Raw genomic sequence first — 27,570 nt, 5'->3', positions numbered from 1 at the left:
CAGTCCTTGAGTCTCCATAGTTTGATTGTCAGCCGGTCATCTAACTACGCTGTCCCTTTGCTACCTCTCCTTATCTTGTGTACCCATCTAAATATTCTTCCCAATATTAAAAAAACAACCCAGTCTGATAGCTCCTGAACTAAAGGTTTTCTTTTGACTGTGTTTAATATCGTAATCTTGTTTACAATATAATAACTTTTCTTTGTATCAGTCTAGTCTGTCTCAAAGGGTTCTAAATGTTCCAATGTCTCATACTCCGCAACTGCAGCATTACTTGACTTGATAATAGCAACTTTATCAGTACTGATTTAATTGTCAAAGAGTTACACTATATACAACATGTTAAATCATGCGATAACTTTTCCTTATCCTCTGTGCATACTCACCTCCAGTCTTGCAGATTACGTTTTGTTTTTTTTAATATGCTCCTAAACTCACATTGGCTTTTTGTCTCTCCAGGGTCATAGCTCTCACTGTGGACTTGTGCATTTTCTTGAGATACTGGAGAAGGAAGACAGTAATATTGTCAAGGTGTTAAAGAAACAGGGGGCTATCCCTTTCGTTAAAACGAACATTCCGCAGTCCATGATAAAGTAATTATCTCCTAGTATTACTTACATTTTACTATATAAAAGTATAATTCCTCATTGTCGGTGGGTACTGATTTTTAACAAAATGGTGTCAACCTGCCTGTGGATAGAAATTAAAATTACTCAAGAAATTAAAATTACTCAACTGAAACAAACTAGGTGTAAACAAAGAAATGTTTTATGGTAAAAAAAAAAATAATCAAAAAGATTGTCACGTTAGTTAGTTAGTGGAATTCCGATAAGGAACACAAAGCAGTTGGCCCCCTTGTTGACCAACCTCAAGGCAATTTTTGAAAATAATCACAGCCGTTGTTTATCTACTGTCCATGCAACACCCATAAAATCTCCATAAAATCTATCCTTGTTGGCCATTATTAGGCAGGGCTTGTATGGCAATTCTAACAAAAGATTCAGCAACAGATTGTTTAATTATATTTTAAAGTGACTGAAATAGATGAATTTTCAATTTTTTTTTCTCTTTCTTTTTTTGATCATTTACTGTTTTGTTTCACTTTAGAGAAATAGTTCTTGAAATTCAGCTTGTTATAGATTGCACGCAGAATAGACACAAGGAGTGCTATTCACTAACCCTTGAACTATCAGGAACCCACTAGGAATTTGCAAATACATTTTTGCAAATTTCTGCATTTTTTTTCTCAGCTCACTTCCTGGTCTCAAATGTGAAATTCTGATAATTTCCTGACAAGTCACCGTTTTACCAATCACCCCGGATAGCAGAACTTGTGTAAAATGGACAAGGAATTGGAAATATTAGGCCAATGTGAAGTGAAATAAATCTCAAGCTCAGTATTTTTTATTTATTTTGGAACTCCTTTGTGAATTGATGACCGTACCTGTTTTAGGGCATTACCCCTCATAGTAAAGTAGAGTTATAAAATCAGTCATCAGACTATTGTGTTCTTGAAAAGCCAGAACAAATGTTTCCTTTTTGTTTTCTTAGTTTTGATTGCAGTAACTCCATCTATGGACAGACTGTGAACCCGCACAATCACAAGAAGACCTGCGGAGGTTCTAGCGGCGGCGAGGGAGCTCTGATTGCAGCAGGAGGAGCCATCCTTGGTGTTGGCAGTGATGTGCTTGGCAGTATTCGAATTCCATGCAGCTTCTGTGGAGTTTGTGGCCTGAAACCAAGTGGGAACAGGCTGAGGTTTGTAATCATCTCTTAGGAAGACTTTTTTTTCCCTAAATAGTGTAAACATTTGCTTTAAAAGTACCTGTTTAAATCTTTACTTTGATCAGATTTTTTGATGATTCAGCACATCATTTACACCTTTGCTTTCTTCCTGCTTCCTGTATTTCAGCCAGACTGTCCACCAATCACCATGCTCCAGTCATTCTCTATGAGAATCCGTAATGACACGCCCACAATGTCTGTCCACCAATGGCCATGCTCCAGTGATTCTCTATGAGAATCAATAATGACACGCCCACAATGTCTGTCCACCAATGGCCATGCTCCAGTGATTCTCTATGACAGAGGTAGGCAACCTACGGCACTAGTGCCATGCACGGCACTCGAGGTGTCTTTGCACGGCACTCAAGGCTGCTAGAGACAAATAGGCTCTGGCCTATCAGGAGTCCCAGTAAAACTTCAGATATCTGCTAATCCGAAAAGGTGGTGAAGGACAATCCTCAATTTATGCATTGCAGCACGTAGAGGAAGTGATCTCAGATCACTTCCTCACAGCACTTGTAGGAATCCACACTGTAGTAGAGCAGCTCGCAGTTGCTGTTGCAGCTCCTGTCCTTGACATGTACCTGGCCGGTCTGGTCCCCACTGGAACCCAGGGAAGCCACCCACACTGCTAGATATACACAGGAATGCAGAATCCTGCATTACTGTGTAATCCCTCATACACATAGTACGGACAGCCCACACACAAACATACACATAATCTGCACAAATGCAACACCACTAACAATCCACATACATGCACACAACCCCACATGCAGTCTCTCACATGCAATACCTCAAACAGCCCCCACACACACTACCAAACACACAATGTGACATATCCATTCACACAATTCCACAAGCAGCCCCCATACACAACATTCATATGTATCATACACAATACCATAAACTACTCATGAACATATACAATATAATAGCTAATATACACAGGGCCGTCTTTAACGTGGGTCAAACTGGGCAGCTGCACCGTGAGCCCTGCTGGCCTCAACTATTTCTAACCCCCGGCCGGTAATCCGCACACTAAGGAGGCCCACCGAGTGGCCCATGCACAAAGGGCCACCCGGTGGGCTTCTGTCAGCAGGGTCCCGGTGGCGCACTGAGGCGCTTTAACAGCGCAAGCAGGCCCCTTGCTTTTTGGCAACAGGCTGGTAGGAAGTGACGGCCGTGCATCACTTCCTCCCACAAAGAGAGGAGCGTGCGGGAAAGAAGAGTAGGCAGAGTGGAAGGGGGCTGGCCGAGAGAGCAAGACCACAACTCCCAACACCTTCAGCCACCAGCAGGAAAGGTAGGAAACTAGAGGGTGGGTTTAAAAGTGTAATTTTTGTGTGTGTTTCAGTATATCTGTGTGTGTGTATGTCTGTGTCAGTATGTCTGTCAGTGTGTGTCTTAGTATGTCTGTGTGTGTCAGTATATCTGTGTGTGTCAGTGTGTGTCAGTATGTCAGTGTGTGTCAGTATGTCAGTGTGTGTGTGTCAGCATGTCTGTGTCAGTATGTCTGTCTGTGTGTGTGTCAGTATATCTGTGTGTCAGTATGTTTGTGTGTCAGTATATCTGTGTGTGTGTGTCAGCATGTCTGTGTGTGTGTGTGTATGTGTGTGTCAGTAAATCTGTGTCAGTATACCTGTGTGTGTGTCAGTATGTCAGTATGTCTGTGTGTGTGTTTCAGTGTGTATATATATCTCTGTGTGCGTGTATATGTGCATATATCTCAGCATTCACACACTAACACTACACACAAATACACCCCTACATTCAAATTTCAACACTACGTACAAACACATGTCTGTGTTACACACCAAAATTATATGTAAATACACCCCTGAATTAAAAAAACAACACTACACAAATACATGCTTGCAGTCACACCAACACCACATACAAACATATTCCATACAAAAACCTGTTTACATTCGAACACACAAAAAACGCTTAGTGTTAAGACCTGGAAACATGGGTAAATGGTAGAGCCCCAGCTGTCAATGCATTACTGGAGTTGCACGACAGATGGGGATCTACCTTTTAATCACTCGTGCAACAGGGAGGCCCAAAAAAATTCTTGCACCTCTCTACTTTAGGTCCGCCACTGCGTTGAGGTGGAGGACGTGATTGCACGCCTGGGGAGGGGGGACAGGGTCCAGGGGGCCCCCAAAAAATGCTTTGCCCAGGGTCCAGTCAATATTAAAGACGGCCCTGCATATATGCACAAATACAACGATACAAAGCAATTACAGTAAAAATAACACAAGCAGGATACGGCAGCATACACACCTCATTTAAAAAAAAAATAGGACCAGCACGCTACGGGACATCACAATCCTAAATCGGCACAGTGCTGCTAAAAGGTTGCCTACCCCTGGCATAGTCACTGGAAGGAGCTGGAGAATGGGTTTTAGCCCTAGGGACACCAAAATCATTACTCTTCACCTTAGACAACCAGGCATTACATTGCAGACCCCTGCTCCTGCCCATCATCTGAGAGTAACATTTACCACCTTGTTTCTCTACATCCCTCTGCAGTATTTAATTATTCAGATATTTCTTCTGGATGTTTTAATGGAAAATGGAAGACTTTGTTCACAATTACCCAATTAATGAGAAGCACATTTCCAAAAAGGGTTATGTTGTTCTGATTAGGTTCTCTTGGGCAGATCTGTGAAATTTCTAAACAAAATGATCAGTATTATAACATATCGTATGACGTCATCCTGTCCATTAAACAAATACACACAGTTATGGGATTAAGTCACACATTTTTCTTTTACAGCCCACAAGGATTTTCTTCACCAGTTAGTGGAATGAGCTCAGGTTTGTCTTCTTTTTTAATTTATTTCTTATATTTTTATGCATGTAATTTTTTTTTACTGTGCAGTAACTACCTCTCCTTCCAACAATGGTTCTAATGGACACAAAATAGTGTAGGACAGAGGTGATGTGGAAACTTTCTTGCATTACTGTCAGCTTTTTTTTAACATTTAATATAAAGACCCACAAATGTCATCATTGTCAACATAAGTAGTAATTCCTCCAAATGAACATTTGAACATTCATTAATACAAAAAAGAAATCTATGTTGCTTCCAAAAAGTTTTTGGGACTGGTAGGATTATTCATTAACCCCTTAAGGACACATGACATGTGTGACATGTCATGATTCCCTTTTATTCCAGAAGTTTGGTCCTTAAGGGGTTAAATAGAGATTCGCAAGAGGCAATTTGCAAAATGTAGGCCAAGCCAGCTGATCTGGAAACTTCCCCTCCATAGCTAAATTTTAATATTGGCTGTTTTATCCCAAATTGTGCGGTTCATTTGCCAAAACATCATAATTCACTACAATGGGTTCCATTTCCCCGTTTTTTTTTAAATGTTGTCTTTTACAGACAGCAATACAATTATCAGACAAGCATGTAACATTATTTATCTTTGTTTATGTAGCTATCATGATGCCAGGACCCATGGCACGGGATGTGGACAGTCTAGCTCTCTTTATGAAAGCAGTCTTGTGTGATGATATGTTCCAGTTGGACCCCCATGTACCTCCACTTCCATTCAAAGACGAGGTATGAACTCCCAGTCCTAAACAGACATATCCTCCAGTCTTGTAGATTAAAAGATTTTTTTTTGAGGCTGGGAAAAGTTTGCTCAGCCAGAGGAAACCCATCACACTTGATTAGATGTTTTTCTGTGCTCACCTAAGAGCAGAAATTGGCAATATTGTAATAATGATAGAGTTATCAACTACAGACACTACCTGCAAAAAGCAGTGGCAGGAGTTTAGCAAGTAACAATTTGCTTGTAAAAAGTAGCTACAGGTGGGAAGGCACGCCAGGACAGGTGTATGATTTATGGTGTAAATGTATCCAAATTAGGCACATACATTGTTATGTCTATCCAGGGCCAGTAGGGTATGTGTTTGGAAGTGACATGGACGGTTGTGTAAGAGTTGGAGGCCAAATTGGGCTGTTGTCTGTTTGTGGCGGGGGAAACTGGGCTGCAGCATCTGTTGTATCTATATTTAAAAAAAAATAAAAAAATACATATATATATATATAGTTAAGGGACCTGAATACACTGCCTATGAACACATTAAACGGACCTTCCCTCACCTTATTTCTCCCTGCTGATTTACAAATTGTCTCACTTCATTTTTCTTTTTCCTTCCCTGGTATTTTGTCACCCACCTCTAAGCTCTCACCTGATTGCTGGCCAGTGGTGATGGGGTTGCTCAGTAACAGCAGGCAGCAAGAGTTTTCTGCTGGGTTATGATCTCCACAAGCTCTCCTGTAACTCCTTCAGCTGCCACCGTGGGTACTGAACGAGAAGGGGAAAGAGCTATTCTTCTTGTAACCCCACTACTCTGCTCTACCACCAACGATAAGCATCATCATCAAGAAATGCCATCGTCTTCTGCTTGACATCCCGAGGCCTTGTCAGAAATCCAATCTTGAGTCTATCTACAAAATATCATTCCCTGACAATATTTTTATATTTCTCTATGGGATTCTTTCTACTCACCAGGAGAATAGTCTATGTTTACGTAGCTGGTTAGATACGGACACTAGTAATTGCCATTTTAGCATAATGTTTACTCAGCGCTGTGGTTGGTAAAATGATTACAAATAACATCTAGACCCTAGGAAATCACTGATAAGTAGAGAAATCGTATTGTGTTATTTTGGTCAAACAGTTATATTTTTATTGTTTTAGGTTTATAACAGCTCAAAGCGTTTGACAATTGGATTTTATGACACCGATGGCTACTTCATGTCGTCACCTGCTATGAGAAGAGCAATTCAGGAAACAAAAACTCTTCTAGAGGAAAAGGGTCATAAGGTATGTCCCCAAATGTATCTTCTGTATCCTGTTCCCAACATGGGTGTATGAATGGCTGGTCATTAGAAGGGTTTAGATACTACTCACTTACTTATCTTAACTTTAATAGCCTGATCTACCTTGAACCCACACTTCCTAAAGCATTTGTGGAATTAATCCACTTTGTTTAAAAAATATCCTCTTTTCTGTGTCCCAAAATAGGGCACGCAAATTAATAAATCTGAAAAAAAAACAACAAACAAGCAAAAAAGTAATCAATAATATTAATCATCTGCAAAGAGACACACAATGTAGCATTTTGCACACTATATCTTTATATGTATTTGTATCATACACTTTATTTAAAGATTAAAATATGGGAGCACTGGGTGAGGTGCTAATGGTCTTGGAGGATGTGCCAATAAAGCATGAAAAGCCTTAAAGTTTTTTTTTAATGTATGCGCTGATTGAGACATTGTCCTTTTGTGTCCTAGAGAAGCTGGCTGCTATTTGGTTTCATTTAAGCAATTTGATTGGACATAAATTCACAATAGAATGTTTGTTCTTTTGTTGTTCTAAACCTATTTACCTTGCAAGGGCAGATGTAAAAACACAGAGCCAACTTGTGTTTGTTTTTTTGTTTTGTTTGTTTTTTTATATATTTATCAGGGAGCTAGAGCTAAAAGGTACCCCAGAGGTGGTTTGACACTGTGTGTAAATCCCCCAGCAACCTGCCCAAGGTTTCTAGGGTTAGCATACCATGTGAGCTGACACTAGACACAAAGTTGTACAAAATGTTTATTGCCAGCCAGGAAGAATGTGTTAGAGTTAGCTGATTGACAGCCTAGGGAGGTGGTCCTACAAAGAGGGGAAAGAAGGACTTATCTTGAAATAAAACCTTTTAAAAATAAAGAATGTGGGAAAGATGTAATTTGCACCTAGTTATGGTGCTTAGAATGATCCTTTAAACATGCCGATAGGGTTGCTTGACTTTAGGCATAAGGCTGTTTTCTCCAGTAAAAGTGGTGGTGAGAAGCATCGGATTTAACAATGACTTCACGCACTTACTGGATATGTAATCGTAATTTTCTCCATTATTCTCTCAAAAGTCATTTTGTGTGACAGGTACGCTAATGTTTGAGGAAGTCATTCCCCACAATATTAAAATATCTCTGTTTTCCCTTTGATAAATGAATGAAGGGTGTTGTCACAAAGTTACAAAGTACCAATGTAGAGAGTTATCTGCTAAATTGCTGAAAGTTCAATATTAAGATAAGCCCTCTTCTTCATTTTGATCTTTCAGATGTAGTAGATAACTCTGTAATCTGTTATTTTAATGGGATATCTTTAAGGGGATTTAGAATTTTTTTTATCTTCAATATTTTGGTTTAACGGTTGCAATTCCTTTTTCAATTCAGCACAATTTCGCAATTCAATAAATAAGCCCCACATCGTTAACGTTTTTCTTTAACCTCACAATGCGTTTGCCAGCTGGTTCCATTCACTCCTCCTCGGATGGAATATGCTCTCAATGAACTGTGCATTCGAGGGTTCTTTGCTGATGGAGGGACCACCTTCTTAGACAAATTGTAAGTATATAAGGAACTCTGTTGCGCATGCACTAATTCTATTGAAAAACGTATTTGCATTAATCATCGCAGTAAGGGTTGTGTTATCCTCCTATTTCTTGCACTTACATGATTAGTATCCAATAATAACCCTGTTTTTTTTGTTGTTGTTTTTTAATGACTGTGTGCACTTCATAAAGAGAATAAATTAAGTTCTTTTCAGTAATGACAATTTTGATCGACTTAAGGTCTGCACGTGTGATTAAAGAAAACTTGTAATTTACTCATTTGTATTGTTACTGAAAATGAAAGATTATATGATGTAATAGCCTTGCTGTGTGCTATTTCGCAATGATTGCATATAAGTTAATACTTGTTTTCAGTGAATCCTAGCCATCCTTTATGGAGATGGCTCTATTGAGGCCTGTTCGAGCAGAATCATTCCAGGCTGTAAACTGATAATCTGGGCTAGCCTGGCATTTATGCTCTACATCTTTACACATTCTTGTCTGGATACCTTTCCCGTTAACAGAGTGGTGTTTCATGCCTGTCCACCATTCTAGCTAATGTTCCAGGACTGTATGGCACTCTAGTTTAAAATGCTACGTTCCTGTTCTTTCTGACATTTTGTTTTAGAACCTCATGTTCCCTTAAATTTCAGGTCTGACTAACAATCTGTTTTAGAACCTGACGTTCTATGGGACTGTGTGACATTCCGTTTAAGAACCTGACGCTCTATGGGACTGTCTGACATTCCGTTTAAGAACCTGACGTTCTATGGGACTGTCTGACATTCCGTTTAAGAACCTGATGTTCTGTGGGACTGTCTTACATTCCCTGACATTCTGTTTAAGAACCTGACGTTCTATGGGACTGTCTGACATTCCGTTTAAGAACCTGACGTTCTATGGGACTGTCTGACATTCCGTTTAAGAACCTGACGCTCTGTGGGACTGTGTGACATTCCGTTTAAGAACCTGACGCTCTGTGGGACTGTGTGACATTCCGTTTAAGAACCTGACGCTCTGTGGGACTGTCTGTGTTCTAGAGCTATAAACCAACATACAGATACAGCAAACATTTAAGGAACCAATAAGGCTCCAAAATTGGCAACTTATTGGACTTACACAGTTAATAAAGGCCTTGTGCATACACTCTTACACACAGGTAGAATGTCAGCGCCAGGACACGAATAGAATTAATATTTGTGAATATCCTGATGTACTGGAATTCTATGGCCTTGACTGACACTTCGATAATCTGTATCATTCATCTTCATTCTAACAAAAACTGCCGTAACCTCACTTCCCTGTAACCCCCTTTTATGTAATCTCTTGCTTTGCAGCAAAGTAGACATCGTCGATCCCAACTTAAAACAGCAAATTCTATTGTACAAAATTCCTACCCTGGCAAAGAAGATTATGTCTTTTTTCATGCGGCCCGTGGTAAGTAACCGTGTGCAACCTCCTTCAGAAGTCTTTATTTAACTTTATCTCAGATTCAGGTTATCGTTTGGTTGTTAGTTGGAAGAATTGTTTGGTATCTACAGAAAACAGCTGTATATAGGTGAGAACATGCCCCCCAATCATGGTGTGAATAGTGATTTTAGTTACTATTCACCACCTTCCAAAAATGAAGAGTTAAAGAGTGTGCCCCAACGGCCATATAAATTCTAAGACTCGTGGCATGGCCTATATTTTAAATAATGTATGCTCGGCCCTTTCCTAGTACAAAGGAAGCAGTAGCTCAGCTGACATTCGACGCTGCCATTTGACTTTAAAGAAAAATCTGTGAGTTTTCAGTAAAATCTCAGGTCATTGCGCATGTTCTCCCCACTTTCTTTTAAATACTTAGTTTTTAATTTGAATTTGTAATTTCTTGTTTTAAGGAACCCTCCATTGATTTTTGTATCCTCGCTAGTTAGTAGATAAGCCTACAAAGCCAACATGCATGCATTTTTTTGCGTATTTTCTTTGAGGGACTATATTATGAAATATTTTGCAAAACCTGAGGTGCTTTGTGTTCGGAGTTTTCGTTCGAGATGTACGAGTTATTTGAGCTTGTCTGTTACTATAACTCCAGACTGAATCTGAAGCTGCTGCAATTTCACATTCATGAATTTTAACTGTAATTTCTATTTTAATGTATTACTTTAGTTCCCACGAATTGCAAACCATATAAATGCACACTGTGGCGTGGGGTAAGTTGCTTTTTATTCTCTGCCCAATTTTTATGTTTTGAGGATAAGTATTATTATTCAAAGGATGAATTTCTGTAAATTCAAAGTTAAAGGGTCCCTTCTTAAAACATGGGGAGTGAGTGTCTTTCGTTTAGCACTTTTTTGTATGAACAATTCATAAGGATTCTTTACATAAATTCATTCTTCTGGTCCAAACAGCTTACACATTCCATACATCACACACAGACACTAACACATTAAAACCCACTTTTTATACATATTTGCAAAAGGTGCATGTGTGACTGCACAATAGCGTATATCAGGTTTGAAAAAAATCCTAAAAACCCTTAATTACGTTTACATTACTGCTTGCTGCGTTTTCATGTTCCCTGTTATATAAGAAAAACCTTGATATCTATATTTTGTCCTTATTTTTATTTTTTTATTTTTTTAGTTCTGTTAAAGAACTATGGAAACATAACACTGCAATACAGGTAAAACGGGTCCATTCTATTGTACACTTTGTTAAAGATAAAACATTCCAAGTGCATTCAATTTTAGAGTAAATATTCGAAACAGAAAAAATTCTCAGTCGGATATGTTTTCAATCTTTCTGTTTTGTCCTAAAATTTGAAACTTGCTTCCCAACAATTCTCACTTGCCAGATGACACCACTAGAACTTAAACACAGTAAACAGATGTTTGTGACATGTACATTAGACCCTGTGACAATTATTCACTTTTTAGCATATTCAGTGCAATCCTGAACTCTAGCGCTTAAAGGGACACTATAGTCACCAGAACAACTACAGCTTATTGTATTTGTTCTGGTGAGTATAATCATTCCCTTTAGGCTTTTTGCTGAGAAAATGCAGTGTTTACATTACAGCCTAGTGATAACTTCACTGGCCACTCCTCAGATGGCTGTCAGAGAACCTTCCTGGGTCATGGCTGCCTAAAAGGTATCCAAACATTCAGTATCTCCTCCCTCTGCATGCAGACACTGAACTTTCCTCATAGAGATTCATTGATTCAATTCATCTCTATGAGGAGATGCTGATTGGCCAGGGCTGTGTTTGAATTGTGCTGGTTCTGCCCCTGATCTGCCTCTTTGTCAGTCTCAGCCAATCTTATGGGGAAGCATTTTGATTGGATCAGGCTACCACTTCTGCTGATGTCAGCAGGCAGTGGGCAGGTCTAAAGGAAACAGGGGCAAAGCCAGCAGCGGCAGACTTGAATACAAGTAAAATTTTTCTATATTTAGGGAGGCTTGAGGGGACCAGGGTGGCTAGATGGTAGTTTTAACCCTATAGGGTCAGGAATACATGTTTGTGTTCCTCGCCCTATAGTGCTCCTTTAACTTCTCCAGTCAGTGTTCCCTTTAAGCACTTATTAGTTACCTATCCAGCTCTGGAACTGTTTAAGAAAGATTCCAATTTGTAAAATTCTAGTTTTAGTTATTTCTTTTTTCTTTGTTATACCTAAGCTATCATAATAGAAAATTCCCCACAGTGAACTTATGGAACGAGGAGGATTACCCTTATTATGTGGTTTTATTGTGGTATTTCTAGGAATATCGCGGTCAGTACCTTGCCGAATGGAGGAAGCTTGGCCTGGATGCTCTGCTTTGCCCTATACTGGGACCGGCTTTTAACATTGGATGCCCTGGAAAACTATTTGGTAAAAAAATATTTAGCGTTATGCATTAATTTCTCATTAATCCTTATTGATTTTTGTCAATTGCAAAGGATTTCAATCATGTTCCAAAAATGTTGATGCTTATTAGTAGTGTAACAAATGTAACAAAAATGCAATTAATACTTTTTTTTTTTTTTTTTTAATTCTTTATTTTTGGAATGACATTGGTATACACACTTGTGTTAAGACATTAGTTACAAGGCATATTCAGTCATGTACATTGGTTTGGAAACAGTTCACGTTTCGGTTTGTATTTGAATATGCTGCGTCTGCCATTCGGGTGTGATTACTTAGGTTTGCATACATTCGCTTTTTGGTGTCATTTTTGTATATTTCATAGATAAAGCATAGTAAGAACACAGTAAAAAAGGAACTCAATAAAACGTAAGAAAAAACATGCTAGGAGGGTCATGTCGGTTGGTCAAAAAAATTCTTACTCCAGGTTCAGATCTCTGGTTTATACACCTTCCAGCGTTACGGAGTGGCCGGATTTGTGAGGAACATGACCTCCCCTGGTTGTGAATGGATAGAGGTGATCAGTCCCCCATCCGTAAAGTTATGGTGTAACAGGAGGGGGAGGGGGGGGGGAAGGAGGGGGTCCTCATGGTGGAGGTCGGAGCGCCGTGTTGAGGGATGCTCTTTCTGTCGGCTTGGAGTGCTGGGTCTGCGGGGTGGGCCTGTTATGGTCTCGTGTTATAACTCCCAATCGCCAGCCATCCACAATTCCCATATTTTTTCGTAGGTTTTTATGTTGCCTCTCACTAGTGCTGTGAGGTTGTCCATAACCTGTATGTCTTTTATTTTGTGGATTACCGTGTTTACCTGGGGGATTACTGGTTTAAGCCACGCCTGCGCCATTGTAAGTCTGGCCGCCAGCGTAATTTTATGTAAGAGTTTCTGTTCCTTCCTCGGCCAGTCGTCTAGCGATCTAGAGAGGAGGAACATCCATGGATCCACATTTATATGCCTATGGAATACCTTTTCGAGTAGGATCCCAATATCCCTCCAGAAGGTCCGTGCTTTTGGGCATTCCCACCACATATGGATGTAAGTCCCTTTATGTCCACACCCTCTCCAGCACAGATCGTCTGGGGTTTTTTGCATGCGGTATAGTTTAACCGGGGTTGTATACCATCTCAGCATGGTCTTGTAGGCCTGCTCTTGTTGGGTGACGCATACTGAGAGAGCTTTATTTGCGTCCCATATTTCTCTCCAATCTGTGCCCTCTAGGGTCTCATTGAGGTTGGTTTCCCATTGTGTGGTGTAATGCAGGTCGCCCCAGTCGGTGCCGTTTGTGCATATGTGTGCGTAGAGATTTGTGATAAGTCCCTTTGGGGGGTTTTCTTTGAGGCATATTCGTTCGAAACCTGTAGGCATAGTTTTTGCTGCCGTTTTTGCTAGGTTGTGTTGTGCAAAGTCTCTAAGTTGGACATATCTGAAGAAGTCTGAGGGGCCTAGTCTGGTCCTTTCTGTCAACTTGTCGAATGACACTATTTGATTCCCTTCATACAAGTGTATCGCCCTCTGTAGTCCCGCCTCCTCTATATTTTTGAAATCCCGGGCCCTCATTCCTGGTGGGAAAGCTCTGTTTCTCAACAGGGGCATCATTGGGGAGGGTGTCGTGGTTAGTTTATGTTTTAGGGCTGCAGTGTCCCACAGCCGGAGGGCGTTTAGAATGGCTGGGCAATTAGTGCGTAGGGTGGCCCTGTGTTCTCTGGATAGCCAGATATAGAATTGGGGCAGGTCGGCTCCTGTCATGCCGGATTCTAGGTCTGCCCATCTACGGTCGCCCGGTGTGCAATTAATACTTTTAAGTAATAGTACTTTACCATGTGTGTGGCTGTGTGTATCTGTGTGTTTATGTGTGTGGCTGGTTCATGGATTGCAGGATAAAACTTACCAGGAAAGGTTAAAGGATCTTAACATGTATAGCTTGGAGGAAAGACGAGACAGGGGGGATATGATAGAAACATTTAAATATATAAAGGGAATCAACACAGTAAAGGAGGAGACTATATTTAAAAGAAGAAAAACTATCACAACAAGAGGACATAGTCTTCAATTAGAGGGGCAAAGGTTTAAAAATAATATCAGGAAGTATTACTTTACTGAGAGGGTAGTGGATGCATGGAATAGCCTTCCAGCTGAAGTGGTAGAGGTTAACACAGTAAAGGAGTTTAAGCATGCATGCGATAAGCATAAGGCTATCCTAGACTTGAGATAAGGCCAGGGACTAATTAAAAGTATTTAGAAATATTGGGCAGACTAGATGGGCTGAATGGTTATTATCTGCCGTCACATTTTTATGTTTCTATGTTTATGTGTGTATCTGTGTTTGTGTTTGGCAGTGTGTACCTGTGTGTGTGTGTGTGTCAGTATGTATCGATGTGTTTATGTATGTGGCTGTCTGTATCTGTGTTTGTGTGTGGCAGTATGTACCTGTGTGTGGCAATATGCATCAGTGAGTTTATCTGTGTGGCAGTGCTTGTCTGTGTGACAGTGTTTATCTGTGTGTTTGTGTGTGACAGTGTTTATGTGTGTGGCAGTGTGTGGCCAGAGGCATAACTAGAAACCACTGAGCATAGTGTAAAAATTGTCCTGGGGTCCCCATATGTCTCAATCCCCATCCTCCCCTCCATGTGTCTTATTACCACCCTGGCCCTCCATGTGTCTCATTGATCCCCGGCCTCTCCATGTTTTTTACTCTCTCATCCCAGCCCCTCCATGTGTCTCATCCCCCCCCCCCCCCCAGTTCCTCTATGTCTCTCCTACACCCCAAGCTCCTCCATGCGTCTCCCCCATGCCCCTGCTCACTTCATTGTAGAGTGGCCGAGTGGACCACGGTTTTAATGTCTGACAGGAAGTGCTTTCTCAGTGAGCACTTCCACAGATAGGAGGAGGAAAACTGTGCAGTGCATTTCTTTCCTGCCAATCACCCAACGACCATGCACCCCGAGCTGGTGTGGCCATACACCAGCCCTCAAGTTACACAGTGTCCACAATCTCAGGGGTCTACAGGGCGGCTGGGCCCCCTGGAGTGACAAGCCCGGTCGCAGATGCAACCTCTATGTGTGGCAGTGTACATCTGTGTGTTTATGTATATGGCAATGTGTATTTGTGTGACCGTGTTTATCTGTGTGTGTATGTGTTGTGTGTATCTATTTGTGTGACAGTGTTTATCTGTGTGTATGTGTGTATCTGTGTGTGTGCGTGAGCAATCACCTTGGAAACCAGTAGAATGTCTCTCAGCATTTAACAGTTTGTACCCATTATAGCACCTGTTTGCCTTGATAAATCTCCCTGTTACTTGATGATGATGATGATGATGATGAGGCTCTCACCTACTCCTTATACAGCTGACGTTGATCTTATTAATGTTTTCCAGCTGGTTTTAGCTTCACCATGCTATTTAATATATTGGATTTTCCTGCTGGTATTGTCCCTGTGACCACGGTTACCTCCGAAGATGAGGAAGAGCTGAAAAATTACAAAGGTTATTATAACGATCCCTGGGACAAAGAGGTTATTAAGGTAGGTTCTATTATGCCGGGAAAAATACCTTGTAAAAAAATACTTTCTCTCACACAGTGATAATTCTCAAAATAGTTTTAATGTGATTGAAATTACCAGCTCCAGAATAGGCACAATGTCCCCATTTCCAACACTGTAGTTAATGGCAGGTTTTACACACACACTTTTACATTTTGAATCCTCTGTAAACAGGACATCTTTCCAATCTTGTACTGTGACACAACTCCCAGACTGTTTAAAGTGAATTAGGGATCAATACTCTGCCATGAAGATCACACATTGGCCGTTGTCTTTTCCTTACTAGGATTAGACTTGTCTGGTTCTGGTTTGAATTCTGAAATATTGATAAATTCCGTAATGGTGTTAGTTCTATGAGAGTAAAAAATGGGTCGCAAGAGTTCTATATACTAGTCTTCTGCTGGTGTGGTCAATCTACGATTGCTTGGTCTTGCTTTGGATCAAAATACATCAGTTTCATGAAAGTTGTTCATTGTGTATTGTCCGTTGACCTTATTACAAAAGGTATTTCATCTAATGTCCCCTTCGAAAGGATTTAATAAGGCTCTTCACAGGAGCACTGGGTGAAGCTAACTTCATGCCACCAGTGCCACCGCGTATTGCCGGCACAATTGCACGTAGACTCTGGCAGACACCCCCGCAACTGACACACTCGATCCCATGCCTGTCTTGGGGAGCTATAGTAGACCATTCCCACATAGTTCCACACACTACGCATTGGAGCCTGTGGCAGCCGGTGCTTTTAGCCCAACCATGAAGCTCAAACAATTCTTAAGCGACCCTACATTCATGCATTTAAAACCTGTAAACACTTAGCACCATGATATACATGCTTCTGTGAATCTGCGTATATACTTAAAAATTTGCCTGTTTATCTAATGCTCCTATTGTTAGATATGACAATGCGCTCGAGGACTGCTATTGGGGTACCACAAACTTGTATGTTATACTCAGCATGCACAACAAAAATACTAAATAAAAAATACTAAATAAAAAACAGAAAAAAACAAATACAGCTGGTATGAGAGCTGGGATTTTACTCTGAATGAATCAAATTGGAGATATTTTTGTGGTGTGTTGTAAAAAGTGGTGCAAAGGTGGAGAAAGGGGAAGAGTCACAAATGGAATCTTCCTTCTGCATCTACTGGTTTCCATAGTGATTGCCCAACTTTTAGCACATTGCACCATTTTTCAGAAGACGACATAGAATGCATGATAAATCTCCCCGTGTCAAATTTTTGTTTTTAAAATGTGTAAGCAAATAGTGTGTGAAGAGGATATTCCTATAACATGACAAATCACACAAACACAGAACAATATGATTTGTTTATTGAGTAAATTAGATGCCAAAATACTAGCGTATTGCAGTATGCAAAACTTGAGTAAAATATATATAATTGAATAAATATCAAGCAAAACTCTTCGCGTATAATGAGTTTGTGATGGCGGCCTTGCTGTGCCTGCGCACCCCACCCCGATACCTGTATATGTACACACAGTGACCCTCACTAAAGAAAGCAATATGCTCACTGAACAGCATGCCTGCTTATATATTCACACACACTCGTGCATGCACACTTACACATAGTGAAAGCATGTGTGCATAGATTCACATACACGGCTAGACACTAACGTGAGACGTGCACACACCACCCCATATCTACACACACACCACCCCATATCTACACACACATCTATGCACACACAATTTTTTTCATACAATTATATCCATGGAAGGAATTAAATGCTAGCATAGCCCAGTGAGAGAACAGTGCAATTATTTATATAAAATATTTATTTACTTTTGAAAACTCCACATTGCATAACGTAATAGGAGCATAATAAAAGGTAGAATAGATCAACAATGTAACAGAAACATTTGTTTTGCTCACAGGGGATGGAAGATGGCGTGGGACTGCCCGTGTCTGTTCAATGTGTGGCATTAAAGTGGCAAGAAGAGCAATGCCTCCGTCTGATGAAGGAGGTGGAGAGCGTGACTCGTGGCCACCTAAAGAAATGAAGAATTTATTTCTGAAATGGTTCCAGGCTTGGCAGCTGGATGACCCTAATATTCAAATAAATTCTATTTCTAATTCTAACGTATTACTGGGAGAAAATATAATCCGTTAGAGATCTGGCTGTCACGTTTATTGGAATGTCTGCCAGAATGCTCTTATATAACACCTGGCCATCCCAGGACAATACTAGCCCTCTGGTATATATTATCATTTAAACCACATTTGAAATGTTATTAGAATGGTGCTTTGTAACATCCACACATGGGAGAAATGTTATCCTCAGAATAAAATAAAAAAAGCTAGAATTATTTTTTCTTAAATTGGGATTGGCGAGTTAAAAAAATATAAGATTGTATTAAGATTCAAGCATTATATTTAAATATAGTTATATACAAAAGGCATTCACGAAAAGGAATGATGGAAAAAAATTATATTTATATGGTAGAATTGCCACCCCATTCAATGTAATAAGTTACAGATTCTAATTTTCTGTGTTACCTTTTTGGTGCTTTGTTAAGTCCTACATTTTACTTATAGAAATAAAATACAAACAGCCAATAAGAGCAAAGCTAAAATTCTGATATTTCGTTACAATGCTAAACACAGATCTAGAAATCACACATGCTTTTTGATATCTAGAACATACAATTAATAAAGTCACAGCTTGCATTGAAAACATTTGCTGTCAAAACAGAGCGTCTCAAACATGGAATCGTAACGCAATGCAACACAACGCAGTCATATAAGAAAAGCCTATTTACTGATTGGATGTTAGATATATTCTCACCTCGAAATCCCAGAATAGCCGATATCACACACTCTATATACTGTGTTCCAAACCAAAACACTTTTCCAATAACAGCAGGTTTAAAATGGCCAAATGTTTTTCCAAACAATTACCACTTCAACATGCTGAATGGCATTTCAGGTAAATTAAAATAAATCTTTCATTATTTCTATTATTATTTTATTTTGTAATGCAATTATAAGTAAACAGCCCATCTCCTGGCTTACCTTTCAAAGTGAATTCCAAATTTCTGGCCAGAGTAGTTGAACTGAAATCCTAGCTGACGGAGAATTTTTCCAATTTAGACTAATTTAACCTTAAATTTGAAATTCACTTTGAATTCACAGTTTAGTAAATAATTATGTTTAGCTATAGAAATATAAATGTGTATTCCTGACGCTATAGTGGATCCCTAGCTCCCACCAGTAGGGAGTAAAAAAAAATGTAGTTTACTTACCTTTCCTCCCTTGCACAGGATGCCACACTGCTGTTATGCCTGCTTGGCTGAGATCATCGAGATCGATGATCTCAGCCAATCCAATACTTTCCCATAGGAAAGCATAGGGAGGTTGGTGCGCATGCGTGGCAAAAGGCAGCACTGGGCCACTAGAGGCATTTAAACCCTGCAATGAAAATATTGCCATTCGTCATAACAGAACGGTTTTAATTTAAAACAGGGGAACATGGCACCCAGACCATTTCATTGAGATAAAGTGGTCTGGGTCCACGTGGTGTCCCTTTAAGTAACATACTATTTCTACAGTGTGAGTAAGCACTTTTCATGCAATGCAAGGTGCTATGTTTGATTAGGTTCTGGTGAATCTGATAACCTAGTGGGTTAATGGCAAGCATTCCGTCAGAACCAGAATTTTCATAATAAACAGATAAAAATTCCCTAATATTTCTCTTTAAATTGCTAAGTGGACACAAAATGTCTGGCCTGTAAACATGCTGGTAATTACACAAAAAAAAATCGAAGAACATTTGTTTTAACCCATGTTTAGCAGTGTCATGTCAGTCTTGGCTATGTCTGCTTGTACAAAGGATGTTGATAGAAAATAAAATATGTCTGATTTGACCACATGGTGTTCAGACATTTCTCCATATTTGACTCAATGTTAAGGTTGACAGATAGAACATAAATAAATTGAAAGTCTGCGTGTGTTTCATTTATTGCCAATATTTAAGACATCCCACCCGCATCCCACTTCTCAGGAAGCCAATGTTTGGGGGTATGAAGCACCACTAGGAAAGAAGCAGGGAGTGCTGCCAAGATGACCCAAGGTAACAAGTCAAACTATTAGCAAATTGACTACTTAAATTAGGGGAGGTAAGGCATTCTTGGCACCACAACCACTGTGAGGTGACTCAATCTCACGTCATTTCAAGAAACCAACTCCTCATCTTATGGCGCTTGTGATAGGAAAAATTGCGAGCACAATAACCAATCAGATCGACAACCGACAATTCAAATAGGACACAACATCAAAAGCATATTAAACCGATTGAAAAAGTTGATGTCACAGCAAAACGCAAGCTTGGAAGTTGGACGGAGCACCTGAGAACCATTTTATATTGTATTTATTTTACTATACTGTTTTTCATTTTATTACATTTACCAACCTGCAAATCCTCCTTTGGGCTCCAAACTACCATCTGCTTCCACATCAAAGAAGGGTTGTGTCCCCCCTCTATGGACACATTAGCCTTAATTAACAAAGATGAATAGATGCAACTATTAAAAAAAAACAAGAGCAATATCTTAAACAGAACAGAATATTTAAAATCCTGTATATATGTCCAGATCAAAATCCGTGGATCAAATGTAAAATTATACGTGACGGTAAACTCCTAGTGTCCAGGAGTATATTTAACAATGTACCTTATGTAGCAAGTAGATGTGAATTTTCTGAATGAAAAGACTGCAACAGAAAATCTCACATCAAATGCAGATAGTGTAGTACCCGGCCACTTTTAAATGTAAGGGTTCACTCAATCTCATCGGCACTATCCCCACGTTAAACCATTAAAAGAGGTGTAGTGATTAGCCAGAAAGTTCGGTATTCTTCAAATAACATCAGCAAACTCAAAAGAAGAAACGAATATAGCGTATTCCACTAGTAAAAATCATTTATTGACGTAGATTAAAAACACTCACAATTTTCCAATGTAGAAGCGCCTGTCAGGGAATGCTGTCCCTTCTCACATGTAGTCTCAGGTAGTATTCCTCTTCCGGATCGGCCGAAAACACGGGGGAGGTAGTCAGCCCAAAAGTAGTTAGTAAAAGCTCCAAGACCAGGGTGCGTGAAGGAGTGGATTTAACATCCTGACAGCTGCGCAATGTGTCCGCAGATTCACAAGAATGTACTCCTTGCCTTACGCTTTTCGTGACTCAAGAGGGTCACTTCATCAGAGGCTGGGAGTATACACCCCTCACTAGTCTGTTTATAGCAGCAGACCTAATTCAGACCAATTAACCAAATTAACTTTGGATGAATATACCATTTAAATAGAGTAGTATAAGCGGACTTGAAACAGAACACATCAATAGCCATATAATCATACAGTTGATACCCTTAAAAAAGCACATAAATTGAAATAAAATTAATTCAAAAAATGTAAATATGCAAATTAGAAAGATTCTGTGTAAAATGTTCATATTAATCTTCGCATAAATTTGAAATAATAAAATTGATTTAGACTCCAGTGGGGAGATACCTTTTGAATACCCATACATTTTAAACCACACATACAGTGCCTTGCAAAAGTATTCACCCCCTTGGCATTTTTCGTGTTTTGTGGCCTCACAACCTGGAATTAACATGGATTGTTTGAGGATTTACATAATTTAATTTACAGAACATGCCCACAACTTTGAAGATGTTTTATTTTTTATTTTTTATTTGAAGCAAACAACAAATAGGACAAAATAACAGAGATAGTAAATGTGCATAACTATTCACCCCCCTAAAGTCAATACATTGTAGAGACACATTTTGCGGCAATCACAACTCCAAGTCACTTTGGATAAGTCTCTATGAGCTTGCCACATCTTACCACTGGTATTTTTGCCCATTCCTCCTTGCAAAACTGCTCCAGCTCCTTCAAGTTGGATGGTTTGCGCTTGTGAACAGCAATCTTTAAGTCTGACCACAGATTTTCTATTGGATTGAGGTCTGGGCTTTGACTAGGCCATTCCAACACATTTACATGTTTCATCCTTAAACCACTCAAGTGTTTCTTTAGCAGTTTGTTTGGGGTCATTGTCCTGCTGGAACGTGAACCTCTGTCCTAGCCTCAAATCACACACAGAGTGGTACAGGTTTTGCTCAAGAATATCCCTGCATTTAGCACCATCCATCTTTCCCTCAACTCTGACCAGTTTCCCAGTCCCGGCTGCTGAAAAACATCCCCACAGCATGATGCTGCCACCACCATGTTTCACTGTGGGGATGGTGTTCTTTGGGTGATGTGTTGGGTTTGCGCCAGACATAGCGTTTTCTTTGATGGCCGAAAAGTTCCATTTTAGTCTCATCAGACCAGAGCACCTTCCTCCATACATTTTGGGAGTCTCCCACATGTCTTTTCACAAACTCAAAAGTGCCATTTTGTTTTTTGCTGAAAGTAATGGCTTTCTTCTGGCCACGATGGCATATAGCTCAACTCTATGGAGCATACGGCTTATTGTCGTCCTATATACGTACATAAACAAGATGGAGCTTCTTAAAATGGCAGTATAACAGATATTCTGTAAAATAGAATGTATACCATAGTGCAATACAGTAATGTAAATAAAATAAGGGATATACACACAATAAAATATCACTCACAAGCCTGGAGTCATAATCTCATATGACTCGGATGGTATGCGCCCTTGAACCATTACAGGATGTCCATATCCTTCTTTCATACAGGATTCTGTTTGTTGTCACCTTTAACCAGCTCACAGACAAGAAATGCCAGGTCAGCGGTGTGTTTCCAAAAGGATGGTGCTTTATTTTCAAATTAAAAAACTTGGATAAAAAGTAATAAACTAAAATATAACAATTCAAATGTTAATAGGGCCATATAGTCCTTTAAAAAATCGCCAAAACGCGTTTCGCCTGTTACAACAGGCTTCCTCAGTTGGCTATATTATCCTCTGTTTGATCCTTCCTCTCTTTTTAAAAGTCCGCTCATTTTTACCTCCAGGTTCCGGTTTCTGCCTAGTTGGAACGCATTTTGTGTTCCAGCGATGTCACTTCCTATTGCGTCACTTCCGGGTTTTGTTCTCGGCTGGTTGGAACGCAGCGTGCGTTCCAATGACATCATATTCTGGCGTTTCTCATCTTCTCAATTCATTTAACTTATATTTCTAACGCAAAAGACTATTTCCACATATTCATGTACATACACAAATAAACTCTGCATATATATGGAAGATTCTTTATCTGTCACCAGATTGATGTGTTAGCATTATATCAATAATTCTACAATATAGAAATAGTGCAAACATTTTTCTTTTAAAGTGCTCTTGTGGTACTTCCAAGATCTCCATAGCAGCATTTATTGAAAAATATGTCATTTCAAGAACTATAATGATAGCAAAAAAATATGATGAAAACCTCTAGCCCAGAGTATTATGTTTCATTCATCTTTTAGGATTTTATTATGGATACTTGTTTTTTATATATTTTAAAATCCCCCAAATTTTTAAATTCCCCAATTTTCATCATATTTTTTTGCTATCATTATCATTAAGTAAAAATGACTTTGTATTAGTAACTTTTGCCCCTACTCGCTATACCGCGAGTAGGGGCATGCCTAGTAAACAGTGAGCAGCCTGTGTCATTTTACACAGCGTGGGAAAGTTCTTTGGAATTTTCCCACGCTGTGTAATTTGACTCATATCTCTCTGATTGGTGGATTAAGTAACCAATCAGAGAGTTATGAGTCAAATTACTGTCAAGGTTAATACTCCCCAACACGCAAACCAGAGAACAATAAAGGCGAACACAGATAGACGTATTACCGGACCTTAAGGTGGGCTTAACGTAGGAACGAGAGAGAAGAATAGTCAAACACGCCAAGGTCAGGAACACAGAGATACGGGAAAGTGAATAGACAGAGTAAAGGTCAGGCAGAAACAAGAATAACCGATAAACAAGCAGAAGTCAGGAACCAAAGAAAAGACAACTATTCAGAACGCACTCTCGGGCTATAATAAACCACGACAGGGAAAGGAATTGATGTCAGAAGGAGGTATATATAGGGTAAGGTGAATACTGATAGGCAGGGACAGAATTGAGGGAGGTATAAAATAGGAAGTAGCAATTGGCTACGATCTATTTAAGAGATCTTTAAATACTACCCCTGCCGGTTACCGTGTGCGCGCGCGCACACCCGCGCACGTTCTCCCAGATGCGCGCGCGCCCCTGGAGGTGTGCGCGCGCAACGCCCGTCAGCGATCCACACCGTCCAACAGGAGAGGACAGACGGCGGGACCGGGACGGCCAGGACACAAGGTATGACAGAACCCCCCCCGAAGGAAAGCCTACTGGAGGAACACCAGAAGGGCGAGAAGGAAACCTAGCATGGAACGCCCTAAGGAGTTGGGGCGCATGGACCTCAGAAGCAGGAACCCAGGAGCGCTCCTCAGGACCATAGCCTTTCCAATGAACCAGGTACTGAAGTGAACCATGGGAGATGCGGGAGTCGACAACATGTTGAATCTCATACTCCTCTTGACCCTGAACCAAAACAGGAGGAGGACAAGGCTGGAAACGGGAATCACTATTGCAAACAAGCGGTTTCAGGAGGGACGTATGAAAGACGTTGGGTACACAGAGGTTTTTGGGCAAGTTCAGGGCATAGGAAACAGGATTGATCTGTCGCAAGACCTTGTAAGGACCAATGAGCTTAGGAGCCAACTTCATAGAGGGAATGCGTAAGCGCAAGTTCCGAGTAGATAACCAAACTCTAGCACCAGCAACATAAGAAGGTGCCGCCCTACGGTGCCTATCAGCAAAGGCTTTCTGAGTACACAAATTTTTTCTCCAAGATGGCATGAACCTTTCTCCAAGTGTCGCGTACAGTGGATAAGTGTTCGTCCAGAGCCGGCATACCCATGTGAGAAAACGAAGCCGGAAGTAAATTAGGATGACGACCATACGTGACAAAGAAGGGACTGTGACCAGAAGCAGAGTGGGTAGCGTTATTCCTGGCGAATTCAGCCCAAGGAAGAAGGTCAGCCCAGTTGTCCTGGAGTTGAGACGTAAAACAACGGAGGTATTGTTCAAGGCTTTGATTAGTCCTTTCAGCAGCACCATTCGTTTGAGGATGATAGGCCAAGAAGAAGGCAAGCTCAATGCCCATGTCCTTACAAAAGCCCCTCCAAAACTTCAAAACAAATTGTGAACCCCTATCAGACACAATGACGTCTGGCATTCCGTGTAAGCATATAAGGGCCATTCAAGAATAGACAATAGTTTTTTAGGGTCCATTTGAAATCCGTCAGTAGAAATAATATACCCTAAAAACTGGATAGAAGTCTGATCAAACAGACATTTCTCAAGTTTGCAATACAAGCCATCAGAAAGAAGGGTTTGTAAAATATTTCTAACTTGCTGGTGATGTATCTGAATATTAGGAGAATGAATAAGAATGTCATCAAGATACACAATAGCGCAAGAATGCAAATAATTTTGTAAGACATCATTGATAAAATCTTGGAAGACTGCCGGGGCATTACATAGACCAAAGGGCATTACAGTATACTCATAATGACCGCTTCGAGTATTAAATGCAGTCATCCATTCGTCTCCCTCTTTAATGCGAACTAGATTGTAAGCTCCTCTAAGGTCTAATTTGGTAAAGATTTTAGAACCACGAAGCCTGTCAAAGAGCTCTGTTATCAGTGGTATAGGATACTCATTTTTTAGAGTGATTTTATTTAAACCCCTATAATCAATGCATGGACGCAAATCCCCCTCCTTTTTGGCAACGAAAAAGAAACCAGCCCCTGCAGGGGAAGAAGAATGTCTGATAAATCCCTTACTTAGTGATTCTTGTACATATTCCTCCATCAAACAGAAAAAGTGATGAGGAGAGCTCCTCGTGTAACCGGGGTGCTCCACCTCACCACTACTACCCCCTGATAGATATCCAATCGTACTGGCTAAAAACTGACAACCTTTATTGAAACAGAAAAATAATCACAATAATAATAATATAAATCTCCAACACACTCACGAACAAAAACCACAACACACACCCTCATACACCTTAAATAGTGAAAAATTAAAACAAAGACTAGAGACTATACACCTGACTGGTAGGATGTTCAGGCGTTTTCCTTGTATAAGCAGATAAGTCACAATATATCAAAACAGTGCAGCTCAGTGCGAATATGTCACAATGTATCAGAGCAGTACAGCTCTTGTATAATTGAAATGAGACAATTGAGCACACTGACAAAGATTGTATACCAAGGGAATTCAGCCTGTTAGTAGTTAAATGCAATATATAGCAGGAAGTCACCCCTTTGTATGGATCGAAAATAGGGAAAAAAATGAACTCAAATACACTCTTCCAACAAATCCCTTATTGAATATTAGCTTCCAGCAGTAAAAAAAAAAAAAAAAACACTCCTTATATTCAGTTAATCTAGCAGAAGTTAAATCGAAAGGATAGGGAGATGAGAGATAGAGGAAACAAATTGGTTAGAGAAAGTGCTGTCTAAGCAGGGTCCAGTGTAGAAAAAACGGACTCTATCACCACACTAACATATGTCATAAATCCCTACGATATAACACAAAGTTGAGGATCTCTTTAGGGGGTATCCTGCAGGCTGTAGTCTCAGTCGATAAACTCAGGTCGTCCTGCACAGGTCGCCCAACGCGCGTTTCGGCGGTCTAACCGCCTTTCTCAAGGGCAGGTAACTGGCAGTGTGACAGCCTCCCTTAGCTCCTTATATATCCACATAATAAACGTCCCTCCTACCTGTCCACGGGAGGAGGGGTTCAATTGAATCCGTCAGACGGCTGGTCACAGATGTGCGAGGAGTGTAATCACCGCCCGCAAGTGAAGTGCGCATGACCGCATCAGATTGCGAGCGCATGCGCAAGCACTTAGAATTTGTGCTTTAATACAGTTCGGGACGTAAATTCTCCTCTTGAAAAAATTTCTCTCAAGAAGGTTCAGTATATAGTAGACCTTCCTAACCAGATACGTATAGATATATATGTATAGCCTGCATCTATTTAAGTAGGATGGCCTCAATCTACCTGGAAATTTAAAGAGACATAAATTTATAAATGTAAAAGGATACTTAACTCTGTAATTGACTCAAAAATGAGTCTTACATACAAGATAGAATAAGTTACAGCACAAGTTACAAATAGAATTCTTGTAGACAGTTATATATGTATATATACAAAACCCCCTTTACAGTGCGAAAACCTATATACACAGATGCCTCCATCCATAGGTATATTGCTAGAGGGAATTATCCCTCATCCATTTTAATATGAGGGGCCACTGTATATATGTAATATAATTATACTCCCATCCACACTATCCATAAATGGTATTGGTGTGTGGGGGGTGGGGGGGGGGGGAAAGTCCATTTTATACTGTCCATAGAAATTTCTGTTAGTGGCATATCCACACATGTGGGAGGAGAAAGGAGGGTTAATAGAAGTAAAGAGAATTAACAACAGAGAAAAATAAGGGGGGAGGGGTGGCCCTGTATGTGAAGGATAGCATAAAATCTAGCCTAATAAAGGTTAGTGAGACGAACATAGAGTCCATTTGGGTTACGTTAGAATTTGGTAATCACACAGTAGTTCGTGTAGGTGTGATTTATAGGCCCCCAGGACAAATTGAAGAGTTAGATAATCTACTAGTTGAAGAAATAGCTAAAATGACAATGAAGGGGGAAGTTATCACCATGGGTGACTTTAATCTTCCTGATGTGAATTGGAAAACAAAAATAGCTACTTGTGCCAGAAGCACACAAATTCTAAACTCCCTACTGGGATTGTCTCTAAAACAAGTCGTTGAGGAGCCAACTCGTAAAGAGGCCATACTAGATTTAGTGTTAACAAATGGAGATTTGGTATCAGATATTACTGTAGGTGAAAGTTTAGGATCCAGTGATCATCAGTCAGTGTGGTTT

The 27,570-nt window shown here is 40.1% G+C and overlaps 1 protein-coding gene across 3 annotated transcripts in view; it reads left to right on the top strand.

Moving 5' to 3' along the window:
• Positions 1–18,201, top strand: part of LOC134568984 (vitamin D3 hydroxylase-associated protein-like) — a 35,864-nt gene extending 17,663 nt beyond the window's left edge. For all 3 annotated transcript variants that reach the window (XM_063427752.1, XM_063427754.1, XM_063427753.1), the window contains exons 4-15: positions 460–593; positions 1,552–1,758; positions 4,571–4,611; positions 5,238–5,362; positions 6,510–6,635; positions 8,106–8,203; positions 9,528–9,627; positions 10,339–10,382; positions 10,816–10,855; positions 11,933–12,041; positions 15,445–15,590; positions 17,503–18,201. In XM_063427752.1, the coding sequence (XP_063283822.1) occupies positions 460–593; positions 1,552–1,758; positions 4,571–4,611; positions 5,238–5,362; positions 6,510–6,635; positions 8,106–8,203; positions 9,528–9,627; positions 10,339–10,382; positions 10,816–10,855; positions 11,933–12,041; positions 15,445–15,590; positions 17,503–17,628 (1,296 nt within the window). In that variant the 3' untranslated portion in view covers positions 17,629–18,201. The remainder of the gene's footprint in view (positions 1–459; positions 594–1,551; positions 1,759–4,570; positions 4,612–5,237; positions 5,363–6,509; positions 6,636–8,105; positions 8,204–9,527; positions 9,628–10,338; positions 10,383–10,815; positions 10,856–11,932; positions 12,042–15,444; positions 15,591–17,502) is intronic.
• The last annotated feature ends 9,369 nt before the right edge of the window (positions 18,202–27,570 follow it).

This window comes from Pelobates fuscus, chromosome 7, assembly GCF_036172605.1.
Source record: "Pelobates fuscus isolate aPelFus1 chromosome 7, aPelFus1.pri, whole genome shotgun sequence".
Classification (NCBI taxonomy): Eukaryota; Metazoa; Chordata; class Amphibia; order Anura; family Pelobatidae; genus Pelobates; species Pelobates fuscus.
The sequence above is the reverse complement of the archived record's forward strand: the minus strand, read 5'-3'. Positions and strand labels throughout refer to the sequence as shown.